The sequence below is a fragment of the Strigops habroptila genome, chromosome 1 (assembly GCF_004027225.2).
Source record: "Strigops habroptila isolate Jane chromosome 1, bStrHab1.2.pri, whole genome shotgun sequence".
In the NCBI taxonomy this organism is placed as follows: domain Eukaryota; kingdom Metazoa; phylum Chordata; class Aves; order Psittaciformes; family Psittacidae; genus Strigops; species Strigops habroptila.
The window spans coordinates 121,672,320-121,690,042 of record NC_044277.2 but is presented as its reverse complement, the minus strand read 5'-3'; the positions used below and the strand labels follow the sequence as shown (position 1 = coordinate 121,690,042).

The 17,723-nt window shown below is 40.6% G+C and overlaps 1 protein-coding gene across 2 annotated transcripts; it reads left to right on the top strand.

Moving 5' to 3' along the window:
- The first annotated feature begins 1,445 nt into the window (after positions 1-1,445).
- FAM133B (family with sequence similarity 133 member B) lies at positions 1,446-16,553 on the top strand. 2 transcript variants are annotated; one of them, XM_030501316.1, is made up of 11 exons: positions 1,446-1,963; positions 5,705-5,802; positions 6,491-6,569; positions 8,776-8,850; positions 9,024-9,056; positions 9,448-9,516; positions 10,112-10,207; positions 11,431-11,478; positions 13,515-13,610; positions 14,231-14,275; positions 15,271-16,545. In XM_030501316.1, the coding sequence occupies exons 1-11, from the start codon at positions 1,940-1,942 to the stop codon at positions 15,355-15,357; spliced, it is 750 nt and encodes a 249-aa protein (XP_030357176.1). In that variant the 5' UTR covers positions 1,446-1,939; the 3' UTR covers positions 15,358-16,545. The 2 variants fall into 2 exon arrangements, with proteins under 2 accessions (XP_030357176.1, XP_030357262.1); XM_030501402.1 differs by having other exon boundaries at positions 1,487-1,963; positions 14,231-14,279; positions 15,271-16,553.
- The last annotated feature ends 1,170 nt before the right edge of the window (positions 16,554-17,723 follow it).

Sequence of the window (17,723 nt, the reverse complement as noted above, 5' to 3'; positions counted from 1 at the left end):
ACAGCCAAGGAAGAAAAGCTAATGGGAGTCTAATTAAAATACTCCAGAGCGCGCAGGGGAGGACTGCCTCCTCCCCACTGCCTCCACAGGCAGAGGGACCCACACCCCTGCCTGCCCGCAGTGGCATTTCTGGTTTGCAGGCACCACCTCAAAGCCTCACGGTGCAAAGCGCTGGAGGAATAAACTCTCCCAATTCCCATTTCCGAAGAGCAATTCTGTCCTGGCACACCTGACGCAGCTCAGGTATCGCCTCCGCTGCTGCAGCGGAACTGAAGCACACAGAGACCTGCAGTCCTGCCACCATGCCAGCGCAGGGACAGGGACGGACGGACGGACGGAGCCATGCTCCCACCACACCCAGGGCCACCCTTGTGCCACCAAGGGCTGCAGCAGTGCTGGGGACAGCCTGCACGGGTGGGTGCCTGGCAGTGGCATAAGTCACCTAGAAATGGATTGCAATGGGGTGCTCTAAAATGGCCCCGATCTGAAACTGTGCCCAGGGTGAGGACATCCCCATGCTTCACAAACGTTCTCATGATACATTTAGTAATATTGCTGATCTTGTTTTGTATATATTTTAATGCAGTTTATTTCTTCTGTCAGTGTACCCCTGCAGCACCACAGGCAGCTCAGTGAGAACTTGTGCCTGACGTGTTTCCAAAGCAGCCGTCTTTGTTTTAGAACATACCAACTATTTTCTGAGAATTTAAAGTTATCCCTTCCCTGACGCACCACGTTGCAATTTTCAGCAGTAAATATTTGCAATTCTGCTGCAGTCACCTTCTTGGTTTTCTTCTAGTTCCTCGCAGCCTGCTCTTGGTTTTACTAAGGAACGTGGTATCACAGATTCCCGTGGGCTCACCGATTTTTCCAGCTCTTCTCAAATATGAGGAAGAACACAGCAATGCTATTGCAGAAACAAAGCTCATTTGTGCTTTGTATGAACAATGTAGGAACATGCAATTACTTTTCTTCATTTTTACGAAGCTATAACTAACGTGGTAATTTTTAATGGTAATGCTTTAAGAAAAGGATACTTGAAATTCTGAGTTGGTAGATACTGGTAACTCCTGGGCTCCTCTTATCATTTCCATTAACCTAAAGCAACATTAACCCTGCCAATATTACCGTGTTCTTTATTTTGAAGTGCAGATTGTGATTAATATGCACTTTTTTCTTCCCCCCCCCCCCCAACAGAGCCCAATTTCACAGAATTCTATGTCAGGACGGGCTGCTAGTAACACCTTAGGCTGTGCACCTACTGAAGGAAAAAAAGGAAACACTGCTGTTCCACCTGCGACTGACCACTAGCTACATCAATAGGGGAGAAAAAAAACCCCTCACAACGGAATTGTCCCCTCCCGGGGTGTTTGTTCCAGACGGGCGCTCCGCCCGGGACACAAGTGCACGCTGACATTCCATTTCTGCCCTCCGAGCCGCTCCCCGCCCGCAGGACGGCTAGGCTTTATCTTCGCTCCGGCAGGCCGGGCGCTGGCCCCTCACTGCCGTCCTCACGACTTCTCTCACCCTACCGGGGCCATGGCCGCCACTCCAGCCAGCGCCCTGCGCTACAGCTCGCCCGCTCTCATCACCCCCTCCCGCCCTTCCTCTTCCGACCGCTCCGGCCCGGCGCTCCCCAGCGCCGCCGCCCCTGCTGGCTCCGCGGCCTCGCCTCCCCGCCTAGGGACCGGCGGCACCAGCGGGGCTGAGGCGGGGCGCTAACGGCCGCGGCAGCGAGGGGACGCTACGGCCGCGGTGGCGCCGCGGTCCCGGCAGGCGGCGCTGCGTGGTCGCCGCCATCGCCGCTCCCCGCAGCTCGGCGGCTGCTCGGAGCCGAGCAGGGCCGAGGCGCCTGCGGCGCGGCTTCCCGGGCGCGGGGAAGGGGCCCCGGGCCGGGCCGAGACGACGGCGGGAGGCGGCGAGGGGTCCCGGCGGCGCCATGGGGAAGCGGGACAACCGGGTGGTGAGTAACGCGGGCGGCCCGGCGGGGAGGCAGCAGCGGGGACCAGGGCGGCCGCTGCTGGGATCCGCGACGGGCGCGGGCGGGGAGGCTGTGGAGAGCTGGCCGCTGCCTCAGCCCGGCCAGCCGCACCCCGGTGGCGGCCTAGGCCGGCCTGTCCGGCCTGTCCGGCCCGCTGCCGTGCTCCGGCCGCCGCGGGGAGGGCAGAGGGGTTCGGCCGCCGCACAGCGGCGAGAGGGGCCCCGTGGCGGCGGGCGGGCGGCACTCGGGTCAGGCCGGTTACGCAGGGTCGGGGCTGGGGCCCGGCCGGCCCTGGGGCTCCGTGCCGCCAAACAACAAAGGCGGCCGTGCCCTGTGGCCCCGCCCGGCCGGGGCGGGCGGCTCGGGTGCCGGGGTCCCGTGTGGGGCGGGCGGCTGCGGGCCCCTTGTCAAATCCGGCCGCGGTCGTGACTGGTGCCCGCCTTGTGAGCGGCTGGTGAAGATGACCGAGATGCTGGCCTGGTCCTTGCAAAAATAAAATGTTCCCAGTGGGAGTTGCAGCATTCCCTGAAGTAGCTCCGGTCCTCCCTGAGCCGCATTGCCTTAAACTTGGCGTTCAGCTGTACCCGAGCAGCTGGAAATTTAGCGTTATGCAGGGCGCTGCTAACCTCGGGAGCCAGTAATTCAGAAGACCAAAAATGCCCTTAAACACACCCGATTGCAGAGCGTGATTTTATACTGTTCCCACGTTCATCCCTCCTCGTATTTTTCTTTAAACTTTTTTGTACCAGTTAGCCATTCACCTTATGCTCGTGTTTCATGTAGGCTTTGTAGATTTACAAGTAATGAGTTTTATGACTAAAAACATAACACTTTTATTTCCCCCCTTTTCTTTCTTTCCTTCTAGTATGTACTATGAGTTCATACTCAGATTCATTCAGGGGAATGTCTTTGCTACCTTGGTGGAATAATATGTCATAGACATGATAGATGTATACATTATACACATGGATAGTTGTGATTGCTTTATTGAGGCACCAAAATAATGGAGTCTACTGAGAAAGAGTTGACAGCGTTAGACTGCAAGACCCAGCCCTTGCTTGAAATGTATTGCCCTCTTGTAATGGATTTGGGTGTCCAGTTATTTATTCTTAATTTTCTTTTCCATAGGGCAGTTGGGATGCACCTAGCTATGCCAGCAAATCTTTACATTCCGACATAAGGTTCATTATGCCACGATGTCTGCTAGTTCAGACAACTTACAGGACCCTTTGGTTCTCTTCTGTGATCACAGAGCGTTCTACCTGTCACTTTTTTCCCATGTCCCTTCTTAAATACACCATTATTTTGACTATTTGAAGATGGAAAATAAATCTGGGGGGTTGTACATCTGCAGGACACTCTCAAGGTGGTAGTAGTTTGTACTGCTTGCCCAGAGAACCTGAGCTGATTGAAGGTGCCTTATGCTTTTCAGGAGCATGAAAGCTACATAAAAAAAACCTTTTAATAACTGCTTGAGCAAAGTGCCAGAAGAAGACAATGAATGTGCAGACAAGCACTTTCTCTACTGAGAGTGCATTTCTGTGCTCTCTCTGACTAGCAACATGCAGTTTGGCAAAGTATTGTAAATACTTCTAAGAAATGGTTATTGGCAAAGTAATTATTCATAAATAAACCTGTTTGAAATTACAGGAATATGTTTTAAGGCATAAATTTCCTGGTCGTGGAACAGTCATCATGTGCTTGCTGCTGGACAGTTAAAGCAAGCCACTGAACCGAGGATGCTTCCTAGCTGGTTACCTGGGGTCAGTTTGAGGAAGTAGAAAAACAGCATCTGACAGTCATAGCCTCCTCTGCAGGTAGAGAGGGAGGTTTGCTGGGAGGCAGTGGGGTGTTCATTTTAGGTAAGCTCAGGTTAAAAAGTAGCTGATTTTTATTTAAGAGCAGCAGAAGACCTTGTTTTTAGAATAATAATTATGTGAAAAGCTAGAGCTTTCAGATCTCAGTTCTTGAATGGTAACCCAAAAGAGTTGATGCACTTCACTCGCTGGAGTAAGCCAAGTCTTAAGTTACACTTCTGTTGTCTAGTCAATCTAGTAAATTGAAATTGCTTTTGTTTAATGAAAACAGTGTTCAAATACTGCTTTCCTACATTGCTAGAGGAAAGCAGACTCGAAGCTGAATTCAGATGCAAGATATTGACTCATCTGTGGATTTGTGATATAATAAAATGTTAGAGTTAATAATGTGAGTATGTATCTTTACGTCCCATAACTGCTTGAGTGCATACATCCAACTGGCTACAAAAGAAGGTGCCAAGCTTAGGTGGTGAGATTAAACTGGTTTAAATTGGAATACCTCAGCTTTACCTGACCATGTTAGTTAGTCTTTTTGTATGAATTCAACAAAGCAAAGCCCCAAGAAATGGCAGCAAATGTCACTCTTACAGTTGCAGAGTCAACTTGAGTCAAAAAACGGTCCATTTGAAAGAGTCCTTGGGCTCCTCAGTGCAGTCCAGCTGAGGCAAACTCCATGTGGGGAGTGCTGCCCTCTGCCCCATTCCAGGCAGAGCCCGGAGACCCTCTTCCAGGACTAACTGTATCCCCAAGAGCTGAAGCCACCAGCCTGCTCGCAGTCCAGAAACTTGGTGTGGCTGTGGCCACTGCTGCTGCGGTTGGGGGAGCAGGAGGGGAGGGAGGCAGCAGCTGCTGCTTTTGGCAGCTGTCACAGATGGTCATTTACTGTGCATGGTGGCTTCTGAATGCTTAATTTATGGACTGACAAAAAGGAGTGTCGGACATGTAAAAGCTGCACATATGGTCGAAGCTTTACCTTCAATCTACAGAACGCTGTACTCTTAAAAAAACTATCTCAGATTAGGCAACCAAAGGTGGTAATTGTTTTGACTATCTGATTTTACTTTTTTTTTCCTCACCTCCAAACTATGGACATTTAGAACAGTGCGTGTTATGCTTTGCAAAAGTAAATCGTGAAGTGTTGGGATGACATAGTGACAAAAGCTCATGAGATAAGGGAGTACATGTACCTCCCTTTTACATGAGCAAATATTATTGGCATTAAAAACAAATTGAACTGTTTGCTAGATTAGAGTTTTTCCATTAATTGCTGAAGTGGACTGTGGATTCTAAGTTTTAAATTGATCTTTTATAACCTATTACATTTTAAGAGCGAATATGAAGAGGATGCATGGATGTGAAAGATGGAATACCTCATAACAGTGGGGCTTTTTTCCTTCTTAAAATAGCCCTAAATCACAGAATTTTCATACATGCATAATTGCAGCGAAGCACCACCACTTGCTTGTTTTGGTGTTACAGCAAGAAACTTTATGCAGAATTTGTTGAATCTGCTGTCATCGATTTTGAGCAGAACTTTAAAGGCATAGGATCAGTTGTCCCAGAGTGAGAGCTGACATTTAATTATGTTTTCCCAAGGAAGAATATTTCAGCAGTCGGGATACTGTCCTCAGTCTGCAAAAACGTTGCTCAGAGAGGGCAACATTACTGAAAGGAACATGGTCTCTTAGTGAATGAGTTCTTTCTGCCACAATATAACTCACATTGAAAGCACCTGAGTCTTTTCTGCCAGACCAAATCAACTGGGTTTAGTTAAATAGTTTACATTTGTAGAAACAAGCCAGAATTGTTTTTCAGGGAGTGGGAAAAAGTGTGAAGAACAAAAAGAGTAGATTTTGGTATCACAGCTGATAAATTTTATATTTCTCTTTGTTGTTTCATATTCAAGGCTTATATGAATCCCATAGCTATGGCCAGAGCACGAGGTCCTGCCCCAAATTCAGGACCAACAATACAAGACTACTTGAACAGGCCAAGACCAACATGGTAAGTAGCAATCCTTGTCTGCCCTTCTGACCTTTGGAGTAAAAGATCTGTTCCCTCTTGCTGAGATGACACTGGTACTCACCTCCTCTCTGAATACCCAGTAACACATTTCGAAAGATTCCTTGTCTCTGGTGAAGGTGTTCTTTTCTAAAAATGTATTCAATCCCCTCTCTTAAAAACAACAGTATTTCATTTTAAAATGTGTATTTCTCATTTGTCTTTAAATATTTTGGCAAGTTTCTCAAAAGAGGAGAACATTGGTCATTTCACCTCTGTCACAAATCCTAACGCCTGCAGACATTTTAAATTTTTAACCAAAGTAATCTCTAGAAAAAACATTTTGCTGGTCTGTTCTTAGAACACAGTTTACCCTAACAACCAAATCATGACTTTGACATGTTAGCAATGATTTATTTTACATTCTGTCCATTTTATCTCCTCTCATAAGGCATTAGAGAACAATTTACCTAATCGCAAAGTTAGCTTTAGATCTTTCAGAGGGATTTAGCTACAGTGCTGAAGTTATTAGGTTTAGGTTACCATATGTGTAACATCTAAGATGCTTTCATTCTTCTTTCTGTTGGACGTTCAGCCAGAGCTAAACTTCAGAAAAACCTACCAAAAGTTAGACACTGAAGAAGGTATTTTTAATTGTGAAAATCATGATCTATCATCTTCTTTTGTGTAGGGAAGAAGTGAAAGAGCAACTAGAAAAGAAAAAGAAAGGATCCAGGGCTTTGGCTGAGTTCGAAGAAAAGATGAACGAGGTTGGTAATGTTATGTTAATGTTAATATTTGATTGTTCTTATCTTATATGCTACTTTTTACCCATAACATTTCACTTCACTCAAGCTTTTAATGAGTAAATGTTTTGTTTTATTCGTATCAGAAATTAAGGTTACCACTTAACCAGTGAGAGCTAACTCTCAATTCAGAGAAACATTATATTAAAAGTTTTGAAAATTGCTGCTGAATAAAACTTGGACTTTTCATAAATGTAAATATAGTTACACAAATACATGTGTTTATATTAATAAATGAAACTTGTGTGTTTTCTGGTATGATAAACCAAAGTCTGTTGTGCTAATCTTCACTTGTTTAAGGTCACACAATCCAAATATATCGGAAAGAGGTCTGTTACTGGAAACAGACATCTTTGGCAAGGAATGTACACATAGTATTAATAGGAGAGAAGGCACAAAGAATGGCCTTCAAAGTACAGATAGGACTATAAAGTACTTCTTTCTCGCTCATCCTAAACTGATTACATTCCATACTAGTTCCCTGCTATAAACACAGTTGTTCTGATGGCTGTGTTCAGTACGTGCTGGAAAGCAGTGTGGTATAAGAAAGTTTAATTCCTGTTGTAAACATAGGAAGAGATTAGTATACAATGAATTTAACAGTTCCTGTTCCTTCTTGGTTCCTAGTATCTTGAGATAAGATTCAAGCAATAGTTGTCATCACTGTGAGTTTCTGGTTGAAGTAGATGGTGCTCCTCCTCTGCTACTGGAGGGCATAGCTCCCATAGTACTCTTGCCACACCTTTTTGCCTAAGAAGTTATACCAGTATTTGGAGGGTCCTGGGGTGCTATTCTGAGAGGATCGGTTGTTCAGTACTCTCTGAGTTTTAGCTTGGTGAGTTTGGTTTAGTATTTTATTGCATTCCTTTCGTGCTTTATCTTTGCTTAATGTGAAGTAATGGAAACTGGCACGAATAGAAGATAACAGCCTTTCAGTATGGCAGAAGGGTAGGAACGGATGCAGGGAATCGTGAAATGGCCATAAAGCTCCTAAGAACATTTCTGTGAATGGCTGAAAAGATTACAAGTCTCTGAATGAGGTGCTGTCTCCTATTTTGCTTACAGACTTTGTGCTATTTTGTTTACAACGTAATACTAGCACAGTTAGTTATTATTAACATAATTTGAAGAGAATACCTGCCTGATAAAGTAGAAGCTGTTGTTAGAGACCCCTGGGGTAGCTCTGGATAGCTGGTATATCAAAGTATGCAATATTGCACGGATGCTGCCTTGGGCTGTGGAAATGCATGACACACAGCACTGTGTCCTGGCTCATCTGCCATGCCTCAGCAGCACTGTTCAGCAAATTCTCAGGATGCTGACTTAGGGATCTGCATATCATACTGCATTGCACAGGTATAATCTTACTTAATTCCTGCTATTTCTGTCTCTTCAGCACAATATGTGGATTATCATTGCTTTGCCAATACAATACCAATACAGCTTCATTGTGACAAAAGGGGAGGATCAGAAAAAGAGTAAAAAAGGAGGGAGCACATGATGTGTCTGACACAGGAAGCAGGAATAGCGCAGATTGAAGCCAGCAGCTTTTCAGTCTAGTGGGTGTGGGTTGGATGTTTCAGAGCTCATGAAGAGGGGATTTTAGACAGACCTAGAGATCTTGTGAGGGATTGAAAAGGAGGAATGAGAGGAGACTTATCCATGCAGCGTGTGCTTGGCCTAACAAAATAAGAGCCTTTTATGAAGATGTGTATATCACTGTTGACACTGACAAGGCCCAGAACAGACACTAGAGATACCCATACATTGAAGAATGGCCAGAAGAATTTGACTTGAAATTTCGTTCTGCATGATTTTGAATCTAAGACAAAATAGCAATTTTTCTGGTAGCGTGCCCTGGCTTCCTAAAGTGCTCTAGCATGAACACTGTGATACATCACAATTGATGACCTTCAAGATAAATGACAATCTCTTAAGTCCAAAGAACTTAAGCATTAAGGTGTGGACTGACATGGTGTTTCGATGAACATTAATATTCTGTAAAATCAAATGCATTATAGCCTTAGTTAACATTGTATGTTGTTTACTTTCTGTGGGTTTTGTAAAAACCATGATGTGAGGTAGAGGACAGGATTTTGAAAAAGGTCTCTTAAAAAAGGCTATGTGGAAATGACACTCATGTCACTGTTCTGTTTGGTTTTGTTTTCAGAATTGGAGGAAAGAACTGGAAAAACACAGGGAGAAATTGCTGAGTGGAAATGAGAGTTCCTCCAAAAAGAAAGAGGTAAGTTATTTTCAATTTCATACAGTCAGTGCTTGGAACTGGATTTATCATTGATGCTGCCAATACAGAATTTCATAAATACATTTTAAAAGCCAACATCAAAGTAGATAGACCTAAATGCATGACAAAAGAATATGATGCCAAAATAACATTTGTTTTGTTCTATTTTTAAGAAAAAGAAAAAGGAAAAGAAGAAATCTAATAGGGTGAGCAAAATTTTCAGCGTTCTGAGCTTTTTGCTTTGGGGTTGTTCCTATTTGTTATTTAAGTTCTCTTGGATATGTAATTTTGATTTTAGCTGTTAACTGATTTGTATTTGAGGGGGTGGCATACATTCTGTAAAAGGAGATTTTTATTTCTGCTTCAAGGGAGGAAAAATGCATTAAATAAGATTCTATTAAATGAAAAATGTTACAAGTTACTCTTCATGATTTTATTTAAGAAAATATGTAAGACCAGCTTCTTGGAAGTAAAATTCCATTGATGGCACTTTGCAAATGAAGAAATTTTAAAGGGAGTGTTTAGATGGACTTTTGACTATTTGCCAGACAAAATGCTGCATCTCACAAGCTTCACTTTTTGTTGTGTTTGGTCAAGTTGTCTTCATCTTCCTCTTCTTCATCAAGCTCTGATTCTTCCAGCAGTTCATCTGATTCAGAAGATGAGGTAAGAGCTAACTTATTCTAACATGTTTTGTTCACGGGCCTTATTTAACACAGATTTTGGTAATATATTTTAGAATATTTGAAGGCTTGGTTTGCATAAAACTATTTATATTTAATGCATTTGGTACATACAATAAAGTTGTGAATTTTAGATATATAGCTGTTCAAGAATTTCTTCGTGAACACAACAGAGGCTGGGTGGCTGGCTTGTAAACTGGATCCGTTTCTGGTTTAACACTGAACTGTATGCTTTTTCAATAGGATTCCCCCATCTAACCATAAAAATGCAAACGTACCATTTTTACTTTTTAGCAAAAATCTTTTTTACGGATAATGGGATTTTAGAGCACACATCTAAATAATAAGCAGAATGTAGAGAACCTGGATTTTTCACCAGTTCATGTTTTTTCAATGCAGAAGAGTTATGAAGGTCATCTGCTAAAACAAGCAATTGTAGTGCATTTTGTTCCTCAAGAGAACATGATAACATTTAGCAATGGTGTTCCCTATTCCTTACATTTAATGTAAGTCTTTAATTCTAGTGAAAATAAATTCAGAGTTGTGTTTTTCTTTTTTTCTACGATATTTTTGGATAGGATAAAAAGCAAGGGAAGAAAAAAAGGAAAAAGAAATATCGCTCCTCTCGGAAATCTTCAGCAAGCTCAACTTCTGAATCTGAGTCAGACAGCAAGGTAAATATGCAGATGTGTTACCCTTGGCAAGTTTTCTTGAGCTGTGTTACAAAGCCATAAACATTTCTGACTTTTGCATATCAATATGTTTTTTAATCTTCAAAATTTAAAGCCATGCATTCTTATTGTACCTGAGCTGCACTTCTAGATGCAGTGAGGAATCTAACTCTACTGCCTCAAATGCCTGCCAGAAATAATTTGATTGTTAGAAAATGAACATAGCAATTTTCAGCTATTTTTCTAAATGCAGACATGCAGCTTGTGTGCTGCTCAAATATTTAGTTTTAATACTACATTAACACTTAAAAAAAACCCCAAAGTGTTCTGTGAAATTCTGGTGAATATGCTGTTTAATTGAACACCATCTGTGAAAATATACAGGTATTGCAGGATATCAGTGGCCAGAATATTGTCTTTCTAAATACCTGTGGACTCTGTAGTTTACAGTTGGAGAACTGAGTCTTTCCCAAATGCATATTAAATTGAGGGTGTCTTTCTCCTTTTTTGAAAGTAGAGCAATGTAGATACACAGACATAGTGAATAACAAAACTGTGGAGAAGATACATGAGGCAATTTGTTCTGTTTTGTTGGCATTTTACTGTGTTACAGTGGCTAGTAACTGTACTTGCCTAAATATTAGTAATGCAGCAAGTTGTTAAAATTCTGTGTGTAGAGTTTTATTCTGTGTATACCTAATTCAGTGTGGTATAAATTGTGATGAATCACTCTTTGCATACACCTATGAATTTGTGCTAATGGGAATTTGAAAGCTTCTGCTACATAAAGGGACACAGAAGGACCCTTACTGCTGCAACTGAAAGGCTGAAAACTCCATGGAAATACCTGTTTAACCCCTGCCTGATCAGCAGAGATGGGCATGGATCGAGAATAAGGACTTGGGACTGTTATATGTTAGACATATGTTATATGTGGTTACAGTAGTGATAGCTGGTATCCTTTCCAGAGGCTCTCTACGTGTACTTAGAAGTATTCTGTTACCTGATTCCATACAGACCTTTTCACACTGCTGGTTCAGGAAATTAGCAGCTGCATCAAAATTACGGCTTTTTCATATTTTTCCTGTTAACTACAAAGTAGAAAGAACAACTTTGAAGAATGACCTTCAATAGACAGGAAAAGACAATGAGTCAGACTACTTTTGGGATTTCTACCTTTTACCTAAAATAATTTTCTCATGGTTTATGTTTTCCTTTCTATTTAGGACAGCACAAAAAAGAAAAGGTCAAAGGAAGATTATGAGAAAGAGAAGGTATTTTTGCTCTTGAAATACTTATATCAGAACTGCATTTTGCATACGTAATGGAGCATGCTCTCCCTCTTTTTTTTAACATTGAGTGCTTCAAATTACACCTATAGAAACTTTCTATCCAAAACTACACAATCGAGGTATTCAGTACCCCCAATTTGAGGTAGACTTTTAGTTGGGTTCAGCTCTTGTTTTAGTAATTGTTGTTAGTGGAAATGGCTGGATCTGTTCTTGTTATGAAGGTAAATGGAAAAAAGTATCTATTCTGCTGTAGTAGATCAGCTGCATTCTAGTATTTTTGGGTTTATCTTGAGCAGTCACATTGAGCTAAAAATATGTGTGATGATATTTCAGTGGCTTGCCCGGTAGGATACTGGCTTATTGCTGTAAATTAAGAAACATCAAGCAGAGGATATATTTATCGAAATGTAGTCATAATTATAGATACTGTACTTAAGGCAGCTTTGAAAAATTGCAGAGAAAAGTGTATTGGCTTAAGGAAAAATTGCCTTATTCTGTCTTTTCTCAGAGCATGAAAACAGTCTCCTTCCCACCACCTCACCATTTTGTACATACATCAGAGGACTTTCTTCCTTCCATTATGTTTAATGCAGACAATCTTGTTGACTTTTAGTTATTTCTACCCCATGTGTAAATTAACGATGCTTTTAGAGTCCACCCATGTCTTTCTCTCTATTTACCTTTCTTAGCACATCGGCCTTTACTACTCCAGTCAACAGTATTGACTTTGATCTACAAATTCTCCATTGTAAAAGGCAAATGTGTTGATTATTTTTTTCCTCTTTGCTCCTGCTTACATTTCATAGAATCATAGAATGGTTTGGATTGGAAAGGACCTTAAGATCATCTAGTTCCAACCCCTCTGCCACAGGCAGGGATGCCTCACACTAGACCATGTTGCCCAAGACCCTACCTAGCCTGGCTCTGAACGCTGCCAGGGATGGAGCATTCACCACTTCTTTGGGCAACCTGTTCCAGTGCCTCAGCACCCTCACTGTAAAGAACTTCTTCCTTGTATCTAACCTGAACTTCCCCTGTTTAAGTTTAAACCATGTTTTTCACAGTTTCAATTTCCCACCAACTCCTTTTAACTTCGAGTAGCTTCTCTTGAAGACTAAGTGTCTACCATAGCCCCTTAATGTAATGCTACTTTCACACATCTTCTGAAAGCAAAAGGCTTTTGGGGGACTAGAGGTCTTCCCCTACCTGAAGATCCCTCATCTCTCAAAGGGGCTACCATGTACTTTTCATGAGTACATTTGGGAAAGGATTGAGGTACCATTTAGTAATGGACTAAATAGCACAGCTGAAATTTGTGGTTCCACCTTGCAGGAAGATGGTTAGCAAGGATTTTTTTCAGTTTCTGGCTTTAGAAATTGGAAGAAAATAGCTTCAGTCTTAGGAACACTTTGCCTAATCCAGAGCAAGGAGGAGGATGGGGGTTGAAAAGCAGCTCACCAGAGCAATCTCATGCAGCATCAGAATTTTAAAAATAATAGTAAAATTAAAAAAATTTTTAAAAAGTCTTTTAAATATACAGATATTATATACCGAGTGTTGAAGTGCAGCTGGCAGGGACAGGGTGTCCTGCTTGGACACAAATAAAGGGGGAGCTTTTAGTTAGATCAACAAAGCAAGAGTCTGAAGCTTCAGTGTTTGTATGCACATATTGAGACTCTTCATTTATTCAGTATTCAAAGTGGTGAAACATTTAATTTTCAAATGCTTATTCTTTTGTGTGTCATTATTTAAAAGAAGAGACTATACCACAGTGTTGTTCCTCTCACTTTTAGAAGGCTGCTGTATTTCGGAAACGAGAAAGGAATATACAGAAAAGTGTTTATTTACACTAAAAGCATTGTCATAGTTGGTAATTTGTTGATGATGAGTAATTAATGTCAACAATATCTAAAAATATTTCACATCTTAGAAATAATATTTCAATCTATCTATGAAGTAGAAGTTTTATAAACTTTGAAAGGCCTGGCTTTACTCCCAAATGCTATTATTTTGTGTAGGAAGGCAAAAATCACCGCAGGAAAAGGAAGAAAGCCGATCGTGGTGATGGACCCTTATCATCAGAATCTTTATCAGAATCAGATCAGACAGAGGAGGTCAGTGTGAAACCTCGATTTCAGAGGTTATAATGCTTTTAGCTTGTTGAATCGCATGAGTGAATGAACGATCTAGCTTTGATTTAATGTATTGTTGAAACTGTTCTGCTCTGTACATTGGGATGTAAGAGTGCAGCGCATTCAAAGCTGTTTGTATTTTTCTATTTAGCAAAAACTTTTAGTAAGAATTGTTGAGTAGAGCTCCTACCACCTACAAGTCATTTTGAATTAATTTTCGTGAAAATTTCCAACTTTTTTGTAAGTACTCAATGAAAGGAGGCTAAGTGATTGGTGTGGTGTCCTTCACAAGAGTTCTCTCTGATGTTTGTGAATAGGGTGGCAGATTTCAACATGGCTAAAATTTCTACCTTTGTATCTCTGCTTTTGCTTATTCTATGTGTAAAAATCAGAGTGTGTTTCCAAATTGGGTGTTTATAGGATAATGCGTATTCTAGAATACAATACAGATAACCAGTGTTTCTTCATGGATTATTGTTCAGTATGTTCTACCACTGTTGTGTCATCATTCATTTATATGCAACAAAAGCTCAAACTTCTATGTAAAGCAGCACTGCCAAAGCTCTTCTCCCATTACATTGGATTTATTAATTTTTTTCCAGGTACAAGCAAAAAAGAAGAAAAACAATGAGGATAAAGATAAAACAGCAAGTATCCTTCTTACTCTTGTTTTAGGATATAAATACTCTGTACCTGGTTAATTTCCAGTTTCACATTTTTCAGTAATACAAGTATTTTATAGCAAAAATCTACTGTCACATGAATCTAAATTCATAATTTCTCTATTTACCTACTAAAGTTACTTTTTCAATTGTAGAATTAAGTGTAGAATTTGTCACTATTTTACCTATATAGATATATATGATTTGAGATTTGTGGAAGTTTAACACTTACTGTAGCATATATTTTACTCTCTATTGGCCTACTAGAACTACTGTCTGTACAGTGTCAGGTAGGTTAGCAGTTTGCCACATGGACATCAGTGCTGTTCCTCTGGTAGTGTTGGGTATAATTCTTCCTTGGTAAGCCCCCTCTACCAGACCATGAAAAGGGCCTTAAGACATAATGATTGCAACACTAACCCATGTTGCCCAAGGCTCTGTCCAACCTGGACTTGAACACTGCCAGGGATGGAGCATTCACAACTTCCTTGGGCAACCTGTTCCAGTGCAGTTTTATTTTAAACGAGCTGCAAGTGCTGGAGATTCTAGTCAAGTGTGGTGGAACTGTTTAATTTTGCACAGTAAATATAAGCACTTACTTTAAATTCTGTAAACATCCTAGTTATTCCCACATACATAACATGTCACTGCTTGTCAAAGCGCTTCCTTATTACTTTGTCAGAAATCTATAAAGCACTGTAAAACATTTTAAAGATTAGGAAATGTAATGGTGACAGTGATGAGAGGTGTGAAAAAGCCAGACCCTGATGGAGGTAAACTGAAGACTGTTCATATTAGTGATGATTACTGGGTAAAATATGAATTTTTTTTCTGTGATTTCTCAGTAGGCTTTTATAGAAATATCTTTTGAAATGTCTTTGTAAAGATATTCTTTCTGTGTTCTCATTTTGCGTTAACAGAATTCATAGATGGTAATATTATTATACAGTAACTTCCATTTAATTTTATTATTGTTTTAGGATAAAACAAGAAAGAGAAAGAAGCACAAGAAACATGGTAAGAAGAAGAAAAAGAAGATTGCTGGTTCAAATTCGGATTCGGAATAATATTCTAAAAAAACAAGACTATCAACAGAAGTGCAATGACTAAAGGAAACTTAAACTGTGAAATGACAGCAAACTTTACCAAACTGCATGTGTTTTAGAAATATTCCCAATCTTTCGGTAGCCAGCCAGATGCAGCTGTGCTGGGAAAGACCATTGTTATTGCCTGCTGCTTAATACATGAGGTACAACTTTTATAAAATTCCAGTAATAAGCAGTGTTAGATGTTTGAAACAATGTGAGATGGTAGTCCAGCTGAGGTGTAAAATATTGGAAAACAAGAGTTTAAACTTTTTAGATAGTAAAAGTAGTCTGTTAACGCATTAGTAAGAGTCTTTATTTGTAAATCAGGACAAATAAAATCCCAAGTTCATCCTGCAGGTTAATATCATACATAAACTATTAGAAGCTGGTGTCTGCTAATGGCATTTACAAAATGGGAAATTAATTATAACATTTAAAATGCTGCCTTTGTAGAAATGTCTATCTGCCCCATTACTGTCTTCCTGCTTATAAGAAAGGGAATGCTACCATTTCGGCTAACTGATTAGGGTGCCTTTGATCCTTGCAAATCTCTGCTATTTTTAATCCATGCTGCATCTCTGATTCAAGGGAAGCCAGAACTGTTGTTGGCAGACTACTTCTGAATAAGCAATTCTGGGCTTCTAAGCATGTGCTTCTGCATTAAGCAAGAGCAATGGCATTTTGCAGTTTAACTGACATTCAAAACCTGAAGATTTTACCTCTGCTCCTTTGAAATAGCGATAGATCTTTGCTAGTAAATATGCATATTTCATTTAATGTAATTTTGGTTTGGTTGAACACATCTGGCAAGCACTGGTAGCTTTCTTTGCATTACCTTTAGAATTGTTTTGCATGATTTGTACCATTTTTAAATTAATGAAATGCCGGTAACCGTTTGTTGTAATCAGTTCTATGAATTACGTTCCACATGCAGAGTTTCATGTATGTATTTAGTTATTCTTATAGTTAAGTTCATTGCTGTGTTTAAGTGCACACTTGCTGAAGATATTTAGCATGTAAAAAGCAGGGTTTTGATACCTTAACAGCTTCATATTGAAGCTGATTTTACTCTAAGCAAGTTCAGTGGCAGACCTGTTACGTTGATGTGTCTTGTTAGATAAAACAAACTACTGCCAGAATCTCATTAAAGATACTGTTTAAACAGTTTGTATTTATATTTTTGTACTTGAGGGCTACAGAACGTTGACCTAAATCATAAAACTGTTTTAAATTAGTTCCTTTAGAAATTGAAAAAAAAGCTTTTATAAATTAAATGTGCACACGAGAAAACACAACCATTAGAGTTTAGTTTTTACATGAACTTCTCATTATACCTTCCACTGACATAGCCATTGCTGGGCCTCCTGTTGGCCTTTAACTGCTGCCAGTCCATCCTGGGTGGTCAACTGTAGGTTGTACTCTTGATCCACCTTTTCATTGCACAGGTGCTAACTTAAAACTAACCTCTGCTGCATACAGGTGTTTCAAATATTGTATTGCCAAGAATTTCAAGACCTTTAAGACGTTGATTATTAGTCTGCAAACCATTAACTAAAAACTAGGGGAGAAAGATGATTTTGTATTGCCATTCTACAGAGAAATTTACTTCAAATTAAGTTATTGGGGAAAATACAACCATTGAGTTGCAGCAGTGTCCCTGTAAACCATAGTAAGAATAATCAACTATTTTATACTGTTGAGCTTGATGTTATTGATTCTAGCCATCCTTTTGTCAGTGAGGTTAAAATAAAGGCAAGATGCAGTGAACAGTAGGGGTTTGGTTTGGGATTTGTGGTTGGTTTTATGGGATTATTTTTAAGTTGTGGTGTTGCAGTTTTGGTAAAAGAACTTGTAATGAATTATAGCATAAATGCTCTGTCCTGTGTGATACCTCATTTGACTTTTACACAACTACCTGCAACAGAAATAAATAAAAATGGAAATGAGCCCCAGTCTTCCAAATACAAAAGCTGGTATGTCATTTTAATTGTCTGTATATTAAGTATTTGTTGTGGTCAGCTGTGGGTTGAAATGCTGCTCTCATGCTTTGGAAGTGGTGTGGCTGCTTAAGGGGCTTACGAGCTTTGTCAGTTCACAGCGAAGCTGCTTTAATACCAAAGGTGAAATGTTTGTGTTTTCAATATATCAACACACATGCATCTTTCCTGAAGGAAGAGTAGCGGCTGGTTACAACCCTTCAGCTTCCCCTGTGCGTACACGCTGAGTATGTGAGAAAGTAACATGGGTTCAGGTGGCACCAGGCAACCTCCATGCGTGTTCCAAGCTTCAGCAGTGGGACAAAGTTGGAACGTGGGGATAGAAGTATTTTAATAGATTTCTGGTGT